General features: G+C 36.5%; 1 protein-coding gene across 1 annotated transcript in view; it reads right to left on the reverse strand.

The window, feature by feature from the left end:
• Nucleotides 1–17,565, reverse strand: part of LOC150078559 (replication termination factor 2) — a 125,706-nt gene that overhangs the window by 22,258 nt on the left and 85,883 nt on the right. Inside the window, exons 5-6 of the mRNA XM_090385348.1 lie at nucleotides 12,755–12,833; nucleotides 9,757–9,870 (exon numbers count right to left, since the gene is read on the reverse strand). Of these exons, the coding sequence (XP_090241474.1) occupies nucleotides 9,757–9,870; nucleotides 12,755–12,833 (193 nt within the window). The remainder of the gene's footprint in view (nucleotides 1–9,756; nucleotides 9,871–12,754; nucleotides 12,834–17,565) is intronic.

Genomic DNA, 17,565 nt, shown 5'->3' on the forward strand with positions numbered 1-17,565 from the left:
CTGCTCAGAAAACTTCATATCTGATTGCACAATTACCCCCAGGTCTCTTTCTTTCATTCTCCCCTACCCTGAGTGTAACACAACCCAGCTGGTACATTTCTCTGTGGTTACTGCTACCCATATGCAGTACTTTGCATTTGTTAATGTTAAACTTCAGTTGCCACTTCTCAGCTCATCTGCCCAACTTTTCCAGATCCTGTTGCAGCAACATACTGTCATTACTGTTATTAACAACCATGCCAACCTTTGTATCATCTGCAAACTTTGACATTAAGCTTGATATATCTTCATCAATATCATTGATAAATATACAAAACAACAACAGGCCCAACGCTAAACCCTGAGGGATACTACCAGTGGCGAGCTGTGAAAATTTTAACAATGGGCTCACAGTTTTTTTTGACTTTCTACCGAGTAAATTTGATCGGTCACGGAAGTGACGTCATCCGCAGCTTCCACCAGAGATGCTGCCTACGTTTGCACTACTAGTAGTGTGATTAGAGCACGTGATGCATTTTTCTTGACCAGTATGATATCTCGAGTCAGGGGTAGATTTGAGGAGGGACAGATGCGGCTTATTACCCCCTTAACCATACATATATAAGTAAATGTGTAAAATGTTCCTAGGTCCATCTAAAAAAAAAAAAAAGAAAAAAAGAAAAACTTAAAATCTGGTCGTCATGACTCGCCTCACGATGATAACTGGATATGACAGTGTCTGTAGTTCTAACTTTTTAGAATATTTGAATAGTATGACGTCAGAATCATGCTTTCTGAAGTTACTTACTGCAGCAAGTATGATTGCAACAATACAAATATTTGTCTACAATTTCTTTTTTCATCTCACACTTTGGTTACATTCCATTGTTAGGTGTCCCTAACAGCTGTGTATGTCGCTTCAACTACAAGATTGGTACATCAATCGGGGTTGTTTTACAGAGACATTAGATACGTTGCAATCGCAAGTATACATCTCTTACTTTAGTTATCATAAATCCATTGTATCTTGTCTTCCAGAAATTATGAAAATCTGTGAATGATCAATAATATATTTACAATAAAAAAAGCTCTTTTATTTCGTAATCAATATATGCAAATCAAAATATCTAAAAGAAACGCGAAGGATGTTTTGCATAAACCATATACCGCACATGCTCAGCATACACGCAACTTTTTTATTCGTCTTTTTTTTTAAAACTAGGGAAATATAATGGATATATTTTTTCATGATAAAATTTTAATATTGCGAATAAAGAATAACATGAAATATTTCCCATATCACAAATAACAAAACATTCCACAATAAAAAAAAAACAAATATTATATAAAAAACAAACTTTCTAGAAAAAGTACACAAAAAAATCAGATTAAAAAAAATTATTTCACAAATATTCAAGAAAAATTTATTCTAAAAATTTCCATATAGAATTTACTTCTTTATTAATATTTGTTGTTGATCTTCTGCTTTGCTCAATAGCTGAGCAATGATTACAGAGGAATGACTTGACATAATGACCTGGATCAAATTGAAGCAATGGTTTTCCATTTAGATGTATTAATCTGCAATGTGTTTAATTGTCACAATATTATTCATTACGCTGAAAGCTCACTCAGCTTCAGCACAACTAATCACAATGGTTTCAAAGATATTTTCTGGCTTTCTTAATTGAAAAGGCAATTTCACTCGATTTTAAAGATAAACTGTCTTCGACAAAATCTCTAAAATCATTAATTTTTATTTCATATTTTATCACAAAACTTAAATTTCTTATTTTGTTTTCACTGTCTTGCCACCAAGACAAAAATTCTTTCACATTCCACGATTTTGGGTAGCACATGTTTAAAATTTCTTTCAATGGTATCGTTATTTTCTTTATTTAATTTAAAATCACCCTGTTGTGTTAATAACTTATCCTTTAAGGAGAAAACTATGCATTTAATAACTTGTCACGAGGTAATTTTTTAATTTTCAATTTTGATTCCTTCAATTTCTTTCCACTTCAACATGCTCTCAATTTTAGCTCCATAATTTTTAAATTAGCAATAGCATTGATAGTTCAAATAATTAATTTATACGCTTTTACCATTGTGATTCTGTAAAGCTTCTGAAAGGTAAGAGAGCTCCTGCAGGATGTCGATCATTAGTGCTAAATGGTTAAGAAATTCCAAATTTAAAAGTCGATTTAATAATCCGGAATATTTAACTTCTGATTCAAAATGTTTGCACAAAAGCGCGATAATTCCTCCAACCCACAATTGCCGTCCACAAGCTACAAGCTGCTCATCATGGCCCGAACACACGATCGATCTTTAAAGTTTCCACTTCAAGTTCTTTAGCAATCATCCTTAATTCGCACTAGTTTTTTGGAGATTGGTGATACAGTTTTTTTTTTTTTTTTTTAATTATTGCCTGTATGCCATTATATTTTAGAACATTTTCTTGACAGTGAAAGGCTAGACAAAGTTTCAAAATCTGCTAACATCTTCGTAAAGTTTATGTAATATCCTAGTTTCCTCAACCCCCCCCCCCCCCGCTATACATTGCTACTCTCACTAGTTCTTTGAATACTGTGCAAAATGTCAGAATCACACGGATATTCAGCTACTGTGACCATGTAAACATAGACAGGAGAAATTTACTGGAAGGCATGGACTGCTCACTTCTCCAAAAAACACATGCCCGTTTGTCGGAGTAAAGAGGAACCACAACACAGGTTGACCAGAGGCTATAATCCGTGTCGAGAATCTTCTTAATCCTTTGATTGGCTATGGAAAGCATACTGACTAGTGCGACTTCTCAGTATGTGAATGCATAGGTTTTATGGACACCACTAACATTGTCAAACGGTAATCCCTTTCACCCTTAATTCGCACTTTCTAATTACCTAAATTGCCTAAAGGCCAGAGGTGAGAACAATGCATACAAAGTTGTCTCTCCTAATCTGTTCGTTACATGGAAATTTTCTTCTTTCAATGGAAACTATTTTAAATGTAATTACCAAGGGGAATCAAAAAAATTCGCTATAAAGAAGTTCGTTAAACAGAGGTCTGACTGTAATTAAATCAAAAAGAAGCAATTTTAAAATACATAACTGATCGATTGCACCATTAAAATGCTGGGAATGGGCACCATTAAAATGCTGGGAATGGGTCGAGAATCTTCTTAATCCTTTGATTGGCTATGGAAAGCATACTGACTAGTGCGACTTCTCAGTATGTGAATGCATAGGTTTTATGGACACCACTAACATTGTCAAACGGTAATCCCTTTCACCCTTAATTCGCACTTTCTAATTACCTAAATTGCCTAAAGGCCAGAGGTGAGAACAATGCATACAAAGTTGTCTCTCCTAATCTGTTCGTTACATGGAAATTTTCTTCTTTCAATGGAAACTATTTTAAATGTAATTACCAAGGGGAATCAAAAAAATTCGCTATAAAGAAGTTCGTTAAACAGAGGTCTGACTGTAATTAAATCAAAAAGAAGCAATTTTAAAATACATAACTGATCGATTGCACCATTAAAATGCTGGGAATGGGCACCATTAAAATGCTGGGAATGGGTCGAGAATCTTCTTAATCCTTTGATTGGCTATGGAAAGCATACTGACTAGTGCGACTTCTCAGTATGTGAATGCATAGGTTTTATGGACACCACTAACATTGTCAAACGGTAATCCCTTTCACCCTTAATTCGCACTTTCTAATTACCTAAATTGCCTAAAGGCCAGAGGTGAGAACAATGCATACAAAGTTGTCTCTCCTAATCTGTTCGTTACATGGAAATTTTCTTCTTTCAATGGAAACTATTTTAAATGTAATTACCAAGGGGAATCAAAAAAATTCGCTATAAAGAAGTTCGTTAAACAGAGGTCTGACTGTAATTAAATCAAAAAGAAGCAATTTTAAAATACATAACTGATCGATTGCACCATTAAAATGCTGGGAATGGGTACCCGCTCATCCTACCATAGTTTTGGCTCTGGATACTCAATAATTGCATTCAGGATTTCATTTGAAAAATAAATGATCATCTCAACAATGGCTCACAAATTTTCAAAAAAAAAATAAATAACAATGGGCTCTCGCGAGCCCACTACAGCTCACAACTGGACACTACTAATAAAATTAGTCCATGTAGAGTAGTACCCATTGATTACCACTCTCTGCCGTCTCCCACTCAACCATCCATTTATCCATTGTAGCAACTTGCCCTTAATGCCATACTGCACCAATTGTACAGTAATCTTCCATGGGCAACAGTATCAAAAGCTTTCCTGAAATCCAAGTATATGATACCAAAATTATTTTTTAATCCAGTTCCTTTGTGATCACAGCATAGTATCCAATCAAATTGGTCAGAGAAGCCTTCCCCTTGACAAACCCATGCTGCGTCTGAATTATTACTGCTGTCTTGTGACAAGACAGCAGTAATAATTCTGCTTCTGGTTAAAGAAGCAGCAATGCTTCTTTAACCAGCGACTCCATTATTTTCCCTCGAACAGAAGTCAAACTAACAGGTCTGTAATTACTCGTGTCACTCTTTGATCGCCCTTTGTGAACTTTGCACATCTCCAGTCCGTGAGGACTTCCCCCGAGTCCAAGGATGCTCTCATAATTATGGCTAAGGATTTGCTTACTTCCTTTTCCACCTCCTTTAATATAACTGGATAGAATCCCCCCAAGCTAACAGTTTTCCGACTCACTCATCTAACATTGCCTCAACAGCATCAGCAAATATTCTTGCAGCCCTTCTATTTAAGTGTATCCCATCCCAGTAGAAGCAATCTCTCCTGTTAACAAGCACAAATTAGTGCAAGTAATCTAATATTCTATTGAAAAGCAATTACACGAGAGTCAAGTTGTAAATTTCGTTTACAGCAAAAATGAATTGCTGTTGTTTTTTGCTTTGAAGTTCTATATCCATGAATTTTTGCCCACTGAACAAGTTTGTTAATAGTGCCTTGAAGCTGCCTTTCAATTAGACACATGTTTTGAGAGCGGCATAAAATTGCCGTATCATCAGTGTACAGATACATTTCAACTGTGTCAGGAATATATTCGGTAATTGAATTAATCCTGATGGAAAAGAGCATGGCACTGAGCACAGAACCCTGGGGGACTCCTTCTTGCACAACTGTTTGGGAGAGACCAGAATGAAAATGTACCTGAAAGCATAAAAAGTTCCAGATAAATTCTGGAAGATGGCCTTGAAGACTGGATTCATAGAGATTGTAAAGAATTCCATATTGCCAGGTTGTGTCGAAAGCTTTGCTGATGTCAAGACATCATCACTAAGTGTTTGTTCCTAAGAAATGCATTTCAAATGTTTCCTTTGGCTTTTACCATGAGGTCAAGTGTTGATCTAGATCTTTGAAAGCCATACTGATTTCGACTTAGAATGTTTTCAGTCTTTAAGAACCATGTTAACCAGGCATAAATTATTTTTTTTAATGTTTTTCCTAAACAGCTAGTTAAAGTGATAGGTCGATAATTTGTTGGATCAGAATGGTCCTTTCTTGGTTTTGGGAATGCTAATACAATGGAATGACACCAGTAGGATAGTAATCCTCATAAAAGATTCTGTTATACAGTTTTAGAAGAGCAGATTGGATTCTGCACTCAAATGTTATATCATGGCATAATAAATTCCACCAGGACCAGCAGCAGTATTCTTTTGATTGTGCCAGTGCACTGCATAACTTTGTCATGGGAAGGAGTACATTATATGGAAGCTGGTGTGTAGTATTGAACTTCAGATTATATTTTTCTCCCTGTACTTTATGCGACTGAAAGTTTGCACATATGCAATTACAGCTGAGAGTATTTCAAACATTTCACCTAATGAATTAGCAATTTTGAGAAGATTAAAAGATTTCTTTCCCTTTTAGTAGTATCGGAGTGTTATAGGAGGGTATTTTTCATTAATTTTTCATTCTTCTCTCACTTCATTCGAAACTGTTTAGATGTCTGTGGTTCTGTTTATAGTGGAGGCATATCAGGACCATGTCTCTTTTTTACTTATACGTTGTACATGACGAGCTTTAGCTCTTGCTTTCTTAAACTGTATGAGATTAGCCATGGTTGGCAAAATAAATTCCAGGATCTATTTTTCTCTTTTTCTTGGCATTGCTACAGGCTTCATTCCACCATATTTTTGGGTGCAAGCGGGTTTTCATAGATGATTTGAATATGGCGGTTTCTGCGGCTACCATCATTTGCTGAGCAATGTAAGTTACTGCAGTCAATGGTGAGAGTCTCAATGGTCTGAATATCTAAATGTGTCAGTTTTTGATATTTATTCCAGTTAGCATTGTCAAAATTCGAGACTGTTTTTATTTCAGTTTGAGGAGGAGAGTTGATCAAAAGTGTGCACATTACTAAAGTGGTCACTGTTACAAATGTTGCTAGTGACCGTCCAATCAATAGGTGGAAACAAATTTGGCGAGCATATTGAAAGATCAAAGTCTACATCCATTTCAAATGGCACTTACACATACGTGCCCTTGTTGAATTGCATGTATGTGTAAGAGCCATTGTTTAATAACGTTACGTTGTGCCAATTTAGAAATTTTTCAATTAACTGACTTCTCTTATCAAGATGCAAGGAACCCCATAAGGGGTGGATCCATTCAGTCACCCAAATCTGCTAAAGTGTATGAATGATTGGGCAAAAGATATAAGGAAACAACTTACTGCTCTCCCTATCATAACTCCAGCAGTGATTGCTTCTAACGTTGTTTGCAGAGGGATAGGTCTGAAAGGAATTTAATTGGACATTGCTGCTTTTAGAAACAATATCTAAACCTAGTAGCATTTCTTCTCTTTTTACATATGAAATTCTGTAGAAAGAGCAGAACTGCCACCTGTGTTAAAAGTGTTACAGACAAAGGTGAACAAAAACAGCAGTTTCAATACTTAACTATTTATGACACACCTAAACTAATTTTCAAACTATTCAGAATTTTAAGTTAATTTAAGTACTTGATTTTCTTATAGATTATTCTATTTCAAAAGCAGAAAGTGATTCAAATATAGGTGCATCGATGAACCTGATTACAATGTCAGTAATAAAGAAAGGAATGATAGAGACCCTGAAACTATCACTGATGAAGTCATTTCTCTTAAGGCTCCCAGTGATAATGTTGAAGTGGTAATGGCATATAATAATTCATAAAATAGAGATTCTCAGTAAAGAAAGGTAAGAAACGAACCTTAAGAATTATAAAGAAAGAAGAAGCAGACTATGTATCGTCAAAACACTAGTCAGTCATACATTTTCAGCTTCAAAAGTGAGGGTGGTGGAGGTGGCAGTAGTAATAGAAGTAGTAATGGCAAATGATACAAGAAAGCAAACTTGTAGAATAGCATCAGCCAAAAAAAAAAAAAAAGTTCACCCATTCTTATCCTCCAAAAATTTGTCTAGTTCTCCCTTGAATTTATTCAATCCATCCACTTCCACAACAACAGATGGAAGCCTGTTGCAACAATCAACCACCAGCTAGCTGAAGACAAACTTCCACACATCTATCCTGCAACTATCTTTCCTCAACTTGAATTTATGCCCCCTCATGTGTGCTGTCTCAGCAAGCGAAGAACTAAATCAATCTAGGGAAGAACAAAGGGTATCACTGTCATGGAAAAGAAGTGATAACAGAGAATTTTTTCTGGAAGATCTTTGCAGGAAACATCAATAGCATAAGAAACTTAACCTTGAGATAAAGGATATAATCGGAAGCATACTGAGTGAGTCTATTCCTATCAGAAAGTTATTACCTTCAAACTCAAATAAATGTGTGAAAGAGGCTAAAGAAAAATTTTGGAAGATATTTTAAAAAATATGGAAGACAAGTGTCAGAAGGGTGAAAAAATGTTTTGCCAAGTTAAAAATCTTAGATATAGGAAAAGTTGTTGCAATTTCTATCACAATCCAAGTGTTTCTGGTCTCTCTCTCAAGCCTTTAATTTTGATAGTTTTAAATTCAGATTGTAAGTTCTTGTTAAAAGTTTGTTTTATGACTTTGCTAGAGGTGTAGTGTGCTTGAGTACAGGAAGTACAGATAGAACAGGAGGTGGGGGGGTGTACTGTATCCTGTATCCCCCACCTAATGCATTACATCCAGTCGACATGGATGGCCAGTGCAATGTTGAGTCAGTTTGCCGTGACATTATCACTGGGAAAATGAAAATGATAGGAGTGTGTTATAGGTCTAATGACTGTGATGAGTATAACACGCAACTATACAGATAAATAGAGTGAGCTAGTAAATCAGAATGCCTTATAATGGAGATTTTAACTCTAGATATTAACTGGAATTTTGGGTTGGTCACTCACACACTAGCAAGGCTTTTGTGGATTTATTGGTTGACTGTTTTCTACAGCAGCATGTATGGGTATTTTGCATCTACATTTACACATGAGTAATTCTTTAGGGAAGGGGATGCAGGAAGTTTATCAAGCTCTAACAGGGAGCTAAATGATTTCGTGATAACTGAGAGGAAAGTGGAAGAGAAATTGTTGAAGCTAAACGTAAATAAGGTTGACTGGGTTGGATGGGATCTATCTAGTGATATCAAAGGAGGTAAAGCAAACTTTTAGCCATAATTATGAGAGAATCTTTGGATTGTCAGGGGAGGTTCTTAGGGACTAGAGATGTGCAAATGTATCCCCAACCCACAAAGGGAGATCAAATGATGACTAATTACAGACTTGTTAGCTTAACTTCTGTTCCAGGGAAAATAATGGAGTCACTGGTTAAAAAAGTAATGCAGGACCATCTAGACAGGAATGCAGTTATACTGCAGTCACAGCATGGATTTGTTAAGAGGCAATGTTATCTGACCAATCTGATTGGATGTTACGATGCAGTAACAGAGGAACCAGATGCAAAAAACAATTTTGATATCATATACTTGGATTTCAGGAATTCTTTTGATACTGTTGAAAATAAGACTGCTGTACAAATTGGTGAAGTTTGGCATTAGGGCCACTTAGGGGCTCATATGTGGTGAGTATGGGCTTGGCATACCCAGGGTCCTCAGCTGGATATGATAATTTTTCTCTTTCTTGGTGATTCCTTTCTATCTATCTCTCTCTGTGGGTAACTCAGGATTTTTTTTTTTTTTTTTTTTTTTTTGGTGCAGCAAAAGTCTCAGGCTTCCTTGCACCATATAGCAAATGATGATTATGATAATAAAGTAGGTATAGTTATTACCTTCAAACTCAAACTAGGAAATATGCTGAAAGAGAAAAATTGATTGTTGATCTACACAATTAAATAATCAGTAGGATAACCGGCGCCTCCGTAGCCAGGTGGGCAGGAGCAGCAGTGCATAGCACACGCTTCTTGATTAGACCAGGGTTTGAGCCTGTGACCACAAAATACGGAGGATGCAGAAAGGTCAGGGATAATATGGCCTTAGTTGCTAATGCTCCTAAAAACCAAATAACAAACAAACAAAACAAACGGTAGGATAACCAACAGCATAGGCTCTCACCAAAATCATCTTGAACTTAGAGCAGAATTACAATTGTGGCATTGTGTCTGTTCTGGTTTCCTTTAAATTCAAAGTTTTGAATTTAACTAGGCTACACTGGTCAATAAGCAGCATTTTAAGTAACAGTACCATAACACACCTTATGTAATGTTCAATATGCTTTTAATCTATATATGCAGCACACAATTTCAGCATATATAGCTTTTTTTCATATATACCACACATGTACACATTATCAAAACTATGTGAAGAATTTCACCTTTTCAAGTTTGGCCTTTAATCTTCTTTCATCCATCTTATTTTGAAGAACTGCAATTTCTTCTTGACTTCCATTAATAAGAATGATGTCATTTTCTGAAAATGGTTTCCCACACTATAAGGAAAATAACTTATTAAATTATCTTTCTCTTAATAAATAACACACTGCATTTTTTTAATATGCCCGTGAATGTCAGATGATCATTTCCTTGAACAAGTACCCCTTATTGTAAATCCTTAAAGTCATGAGAAATCAGCTAACATTCTCAATGAGTTGGAAAATATAGAAATGTTAAATAATTAACATTTAATAAAATTTAACAAATTTAACATTTAATAAAATTTAACATTTAATAAAATTTAACAAATTTAACATTTAATAAAATTTAACAAATTTAACATTTAATAAAATTTAACAAATAATTAATGTGCAAATAATTGGAAAATTATCACTATTAAAGGGATCAGTTAATATCGACCATGTCATGGTTGAAATGGACGGTGAACAAATTGACAAGTCAATTACAGAAGTGGATCTTGTAGAAGGTGGATGTACGTGGGAGATCCAGAATTTAGTAAATTCAGATCATTGTTATTCAAAAACTCTTCAATCGATTTGCCTCTTGCATCCATTATAGTGAATCCCACAATGAGTGGTGGCCATTAAAATCACCAAAAAGGCAAATTGGTGTTGGGAGCTGTGTAAGGAGATTGTCCAGTTCTGAATAAAGAAACGGAACCACTTATAAAGAACTGAGGGTAAGACAGGAAATAGAAATAAAGCAGAACGTAATCACTGGAAAAATCACACTATATATCGCTCAGGAAAATTCGCTTGGACACTATTGCTTGGCACACGGGGCCATTTTATTGATGGTTTTAATCACTATATTGAGAGATTGATAAAGAACTGGACTAATATTTTTTGCAACCAGATGATGTTGGTGTGCAATGCAGTGTAATGCAAGAACTTTCAAGACATACTTCCTTTAGGTGGGCTATAAAACCTTTGTCTTCCAACCATGGAGGTAGCATCATCAGTGGAACAGGATACCAAATTTTCCAATGGTACTTGTTTTTCATCAAACCATGATTTTACAGCAGGAAAAATGGATGCTCCGGTACAGTCAGTTTCTACAGATTTTACTAACATCTCTTCTTGCAATTTACAATCGTCATAGAAATAACGAACGTATGCCATTAGAAGGGCCTTATTGTCAGTAACTGTGGATTCATCAATCTGAATAAAAAATTTTCTCGTTTTTAGTTTGTCAATTAGCTGCTCTTCAATATTAACTGACATCTCATCAATTAGTCTTCGAATTGAATCATTGCTCAATGGCAATGCTTTTAAAATGCTGGAAAGATTTTGATGCATGACTACTTCGATTATAGTCTCTAATACTGGTTGTATAATAGTCTCAGCAACTGTATGAGCACTACCAGTTTTTGCAATGATTTCTGCAATTTTATAAGATGCAGTCATTCCATCATCATTTGTTTGTGTGCTCTTCCTAAATAAGGAAGTAATGGTGTTACTTTGCTCAAAATTCAGTTTTAAATTTTTAAAATATTAGATATGTTTGCCAATTTTATCAGTTGATAGCCTAAATGTTTCCTTTTTAAATGATCTAAAAGTCTTGATCGTTTCATAGCCTCATTTGAAAAAGAGCTATTACACATAAGACGCATAGGCTGTCTTGAGTCAAATGGCTTTCAATAAAACCATTAACTAGATATTCATCCAGATACTGTTGACACTTTTTTGTTTCCAACACTTGACATGATTGATGATTGGTTGAATAACTATAAAGAATTAAATAATAAAATATAAACAATTTTTATTTAACTCTCATAGCCCATGTCACTCACAAAAGCACCGTGGATCAAAAATAAATAACTTCCACAAGGAAACAATAAATCAATACTAATAGTCGCTTAGAAAGTAGAAACAATAGACTGAAAGATTTCCTCATAAACCATGCCCACCATGCTGCCGCCAAGGTTGCAGTTGTTGGAAAGGTGCAAACGGCAAGAATTTCTGAGACATTACCTCTGAAAGCACTCAGGCATTTAATGCCTATGAAAAGCAAAGATGATTGAATTAAATCACGCCCACTTTCTTCCTTTTATCAAAATTCCTTACTCTCTTCTAATGTAATATACCTATATGTTAAAAATCAGTTGTCTCAAGGAGAAAATAAAACCTAATTAAATATTAAGGAATAAGATGCTGTCGGGTAGGGTTGAACTTGAGGACCACAAACCATTGTAATACCCATGATTTTTTAGGTCCCAAAAATCAATTTTCACCCCTTGGTGATGAAAATTGCCCCCGTTGAGGATCCCTGATATAGAGGATAATTGTTGCTCAGCAGAGAGAGACACCAATAGCTGAAGTAAATCCTGTAGGAAGATGCATATAAGTGTGTGTGTGTGTGTGTGTGTGTGTGTGTGGGCATGCATGCGCGTGCGCGCGCACTTATATGCATCTTCCTACAGGATCTACTTCAGCTACTGGTTTGTCCATGTTTTGATTTCCCCATGACAGATGGTAACTGTTGAGGTCCTCTAAAATGCAGTAGGGTTGAGAAAGCTATACCACTAATTCTTCTAAGTCAGCAAATGTTACTATCATTGAACAAAGACAATACATCAGTCACTACGTTAACAGCATAATAAATATACAAGGATACAGATCTACATGACGTATCCACCAAAGTGACCTAAACAACTGGTAAGACATCGCTTGTTGTTACAAACAGAATAAAATTGGACTGTTTAGAGCAAAAAAAAAGGAATATAAGACATTCAATGAATTTGATTTGGTTAAAAATGTTTGACAAGAATTTTTTTTTTTTTTTTTTTACCTCCAAGAATTTGAAGTTATAAATTTTCTAGGATTCTGAATATTACCATTTGCAGAAATTAAAATAAAATTCTGTATTAAGAATATAATCAAACAAGTTTTTGAACTTCTTATATTTTACAATACATACTTTATGGCACACTTCAGATTTAACTTGTTTCAAGGCTCTTTCTGAAAGTACACATCCACAGTCCCTTAAATAGCAAAACCTATTAAAAATTTACCACAATTAATACTAAAATATGCAAAAAGAAATTCATATATATATTAAAATTAAGAATATTACCTATGTACTCTACATACAACCAAAATTAAAATTTGTTCAATCTTTATCTAATATTGATCTAATCCAATAATATTGTGTAATAATAATCATAAGTCCTCAAAATATTTTTATAATTTGTCTACAATGTACGGTCAAAACATGTAGTTTTGCATCACACATTGAAGAGAAAATAAATATACATTGGTCACTAACTACAGTGAACTCCTTAAATAAATTCTGAAATTTTAAAAGGTTTGTATATTTAATCCACACAACTCACACACAATCTGTCCACATTTCATTAGATAAGTTTGTAAGGATATAATGTTAATGGCATCCTTCCTCTATCTTCAGAGTACACATGTGAAGGTGCACAAATTCAAATTTTTTTTTTTTTTTTAATGTAGACCCCAAACACGAGAGGTATTAGAACCTATACTACTTAGTACCGTGCATGGGTTGAAGGTTGAGAAGACAAAAGAAGACATTTGTTGATATTGACCTTAAACTTCTGTCGACTGTAATTTTCAGTAAATACGTATGAAGGAAGGTTGTTCCAGAAAACGGCAGTTGAATGAATAAACGAGGAAGATAAAAAGTTGATTCTATGAGTTTGAAGTTGGGCAGTAAATGGATGTTGGCTGGAGGCTGCACATGTTCGGACTGTTTTGAAAGAGAGAGAGAGAGGGAATAATACAAGCCAATTCAGAAGAAGTGCCCATGGAAGTATCTTTTGAAGAGGCATGCAGCAGAAACAGTACATCTATGAGACAGCGAGTGGAGAGACTCTGTTATGAATCATTAATTAACCTAAATGCCCTGAATGGAATCAAGAAGCATAAGAGGTTTTGGGGGCACCACCCCAGATGTGGGAACAATATTCCATGGTAGAGAGGATTTGCAATTTATACAGAGTGAGCAGCTGTTTGGAAGAAAAGTAACACCGAGAGCGAAAGAGAAAACCAAGTCTTTTAGATGTAGAGGAAGCAATATTTGTAATGTGCTTGTGCCAAGAGAGATTAGAAATCAGGGTAATCCCCAAAAGAGAGATCATTTTGCCTAGAAATCAGAGTGTCACCAAAGATAAGCATAGGAGCAGAAGAATCCTTTTGCGAGATAAGACAAGACTGAGTTTTAGACGGGTTTAAATCAACTAAGTTGTCTTTGACCCACTGGAGAATTACCTGAAGATCGGCATTTAAGGAATTGGTAGCAGATTTTCGAGAAGTTGAAGCTGATTGAGCAGGGCAAGGTTTCTCAAAATGGAAAGTGGAATGCAATGTGCTATCATCGGCAAAACTATGGAAGGATTTTCCAGTCAATGAAAGAAGGTCATTAATATACAAGAGAAAAAGAGTGGGGGTAAAGAACTGAACCTTGGGGGGACACCGGCATTGGTGGAGAAGTTAGAAGACAGGGAGCCATCTACCATCACCTTCAGTGAGCGATCAGAGAGAGAAATCTGGATAACAATTACAAAAAATAGTTGGCAAACCATAAGATGGAAGCTTATTTAGAAGACCTTTATGCCAAACACGATCGAAAGCCTTTGAGATGTCAAGAGCAACTACTTGTGTTTCACCGAACCTTTCCATTGAATTAGTCCATAAATGGGTAAAATAAGCCAGAATATCACCAGTGGATCGACACTGACTGAATCCATACTGGCGATCATTGATCAGATGGAAGGTTTCTAGGTAGTTTAAGAGTTGGTGGTTAATTGATTTCTCCATTACTTTAAGAAAGAGTAGAAGTAATTGCAATGGGACGATAACTGGATGGCAGGGATTTTTCACATTTTTTAGGAACTGGCTGGATATAAGCAGATTTCCAAGCAGAAGGAAAAACACCTTTGGAATAAGAAAGAGAAAAGAGACGGCAAAGAATAGGAGTAAGTTCAGGAGCACAGGTTTTGAGAACAAGTGGAGAAATACCATCGGGACTTGGAGCTGTTTGTTTGTTATTTGGTTTTTAGGAGCATTAGCAACTAAGGCCATTGCTCCGGGATATGCGGTGGTCATTCCCTGACCTTTCTGCATCCTCCGTATTTGGTGGTGATGAGCTCGAACCCCGGTCTAATCAAGAAGCGTGTGCTACGCACTGCTGCTCCTTTCCACCTGGCTACGGAGGCGCCGACCTGGAGCTTTCTTAGCTTAAAGATTCATCAAAATCCTTCTGACATCCTTACGACGGAAGACCACAGAAGGCATTGAATGGAGCATGTTGGGAATGGTGGGAGGTGTTTCACCAAGATCATTAATACATGAGTTGGAAGAAAAATGGGATGCTAGCAGGTCAGCTTTATCCTTGGCTGAAGTGGCAACAGAACCATCTAGTTTCGACAGAGGTGGGAGCAGAGATGAGCAAAAGTTGCGGCCAATAGCTTTGGCAAGAGACCAGAATGCTCGGCTCCCATTAGGGCAAGAAGCAAGTTTTCTACTCTTAGCCTGTTCAAACTCTAGTTAAGACTGATTAATAACTGCTTTACAATTGTTGCGAGCTTTGGCGTAGGCAGAAAATGAAACTGAAGAATTACAAACAAGCCAATTAGGATATGCAACGTTCTTCGCTTGAACAGCCTTAGCACATTTATTGGAAAACCAAGGTTTAGATAAAGGACGAGATTTTAAAGTGGAGTGTGGGATAAAGGATTCCATTCCTGCAAGAATAATTTCACTGACACGACCTGAGCAAATGTTGACATCAGAAGTTTTGAAACAGTAATCCAACCAAGGAAAAGAAGAAAAGAAATCTCGCAGGTCATCCCATTTTGCATTCTTGTAATGCCAAACAACACGAGGTTGGGAATAGCCATGAGATAAAGGCTCCATTGGAGAAGAGACAATCACCAAGTTGTGGTCTGAAGTGCCTAAAAGACCTCTCACTTTGAACATGTACTTAGAAGGGTTGTTTGTGAGAAAAAGATCAAGCATGTTGGCTGTATGATTAGGATTGTCTGGTATTCTTGTAGGTAAATGAACAATCTGTGCAAGGTCATTAGTAATTGCATAAGCCTCAGCATCTCGACCAGCTGGGTCAGTGTGACTAGAAAAAGAAAGCCAGCTGGATTTGTGAACATTAAAATCACCAAGGAAAAATTACCTCACTGTTAGGAAAGTTGGACTGGAGAAAGTCAAGTTGCAAAGAGAGGAAGTCAAAGAGCTCCAAGTGATTAGTGGAGTTGGGAGAATGGCAGAGACAACAGATGAATTTGACACAATGAGGAAGGATTGTTGCAGGATAGATGTATAAGGTGGTTGGAACAGACTTCCATCTGCAGTTGGAGAAGTGGGTAGTTTAATAAATTCAAAGAAGAACTAGACCAGTGTTTCTCAACCTTTTCGTTGTTGCAGCACACTACAATCACCATTATACTCATATATATAAACATTATAAATAATATATATACAGGGTGTCTCAAAAATACACTGCATAACGTCAGGAATGAGTTCCTCATATGTAGTAGTAGCAGTGGCATGTGATGCAAGAAAGCAAGCGTATGAGCTTATGCAGCATCAGTCCAAAAAAAAAAAAAAAAAAAAAATTACAAAACATTCCCCTCTAAATATTTGTCCAGTTCCTCCTTAAATTTATTTAACCTATCAACTTCCGCAACGATAGATGGAAGTTTGTTCCAACAATTAACCACCCGCTGGCTAAATGCAAATTTCCGCACATCTATTCTATATCTGTCCTTCCTCAATTTCAATTTATATATCCTTAGGTTCGTAATCTGAACAAGTGGAAGAATCCCAACAGAATTCAGCATGCTCAACCCATTCAAGGCCTTATACACCTCAATCAGATCACCTCGCAGGTGCCTAGTCTCCAGCTGCTGCAATTTGCAGAACTTAAGTCTCTCCTGGTAAGAGGATCCCTTCATTCCCCTCACCAATCTTGTTACTTCATTCCTCTCACCAATCGCAGTACTCAAGGCGTGGTCTGACCATTGCCTTATACAGAGAGACAATCACCTCCTTTTCCCTGCTAACAAAATTTCTGTGAATCATTGACAACACCCCAACCTGGCCTGGCAGCCTGTCTGCATTGCTCAGAAAACTTCATATCTTATTCTACAAAGCAGTATTTATACCAATCATCACCTATGCTTTTGCCATTTGGTACAAAAAAGCAACCACTACTGTCAACCAAAGGAAGCTGGACACAATACAGCATTCTATGCTGCACTGTCAGTATGCATGCCCTCCCGCTGAACCTGGAGGTCGTCCAACGGGGCATGTTAGCAAACCTGCCCACAATGGGAAGACTACTACTTTCCTAGACTATACCACAGACATAACTAACAACCAGCCGACAGAAGAAAGACGACACTACCTACCTACAAAAGATTTGGCAGCAGAGATGGGAGACCTCTGGAAAAGGGGCAATAACCAATAAATTTTTACCAGATGTACGCAACACCTTTCCAAAATCCCCACCCTGGCTATCCCCAGGCCTGAGGACCACATACCTATTAACTGGCCACGGTGCAATTAATGAGAAATCTGCCACACTGGGGCTCACTGATGATCCACACTGTTCATGTGGACAACTGGAGACATGGGATCATCTCATGCACCACTGCCCCCTCTACGAGAATCTTCGATCTATCCTGATTACAGAAATACAATTACCTTCTAAAGCCAGAAGAAAAATACACAGCTTTCTCAAAATTT

Source organism: Mastigoproctus giganteus, chromosome 11 (genome assembly GCF_048544385.1).
Source record: "Mastigoproctus giganteus isolate SK-2022 chromosome 11, ASM4854438v1, whole genome shotgun sequence".
Taxonomy (NCBI): domain Eukaryota; kingdom Metazoa; phylum Arthropoda; class Arachnida; order Uropygi; family Thelyphonidae; genus Mastigoproctus; species Mastigoproctus giganteus.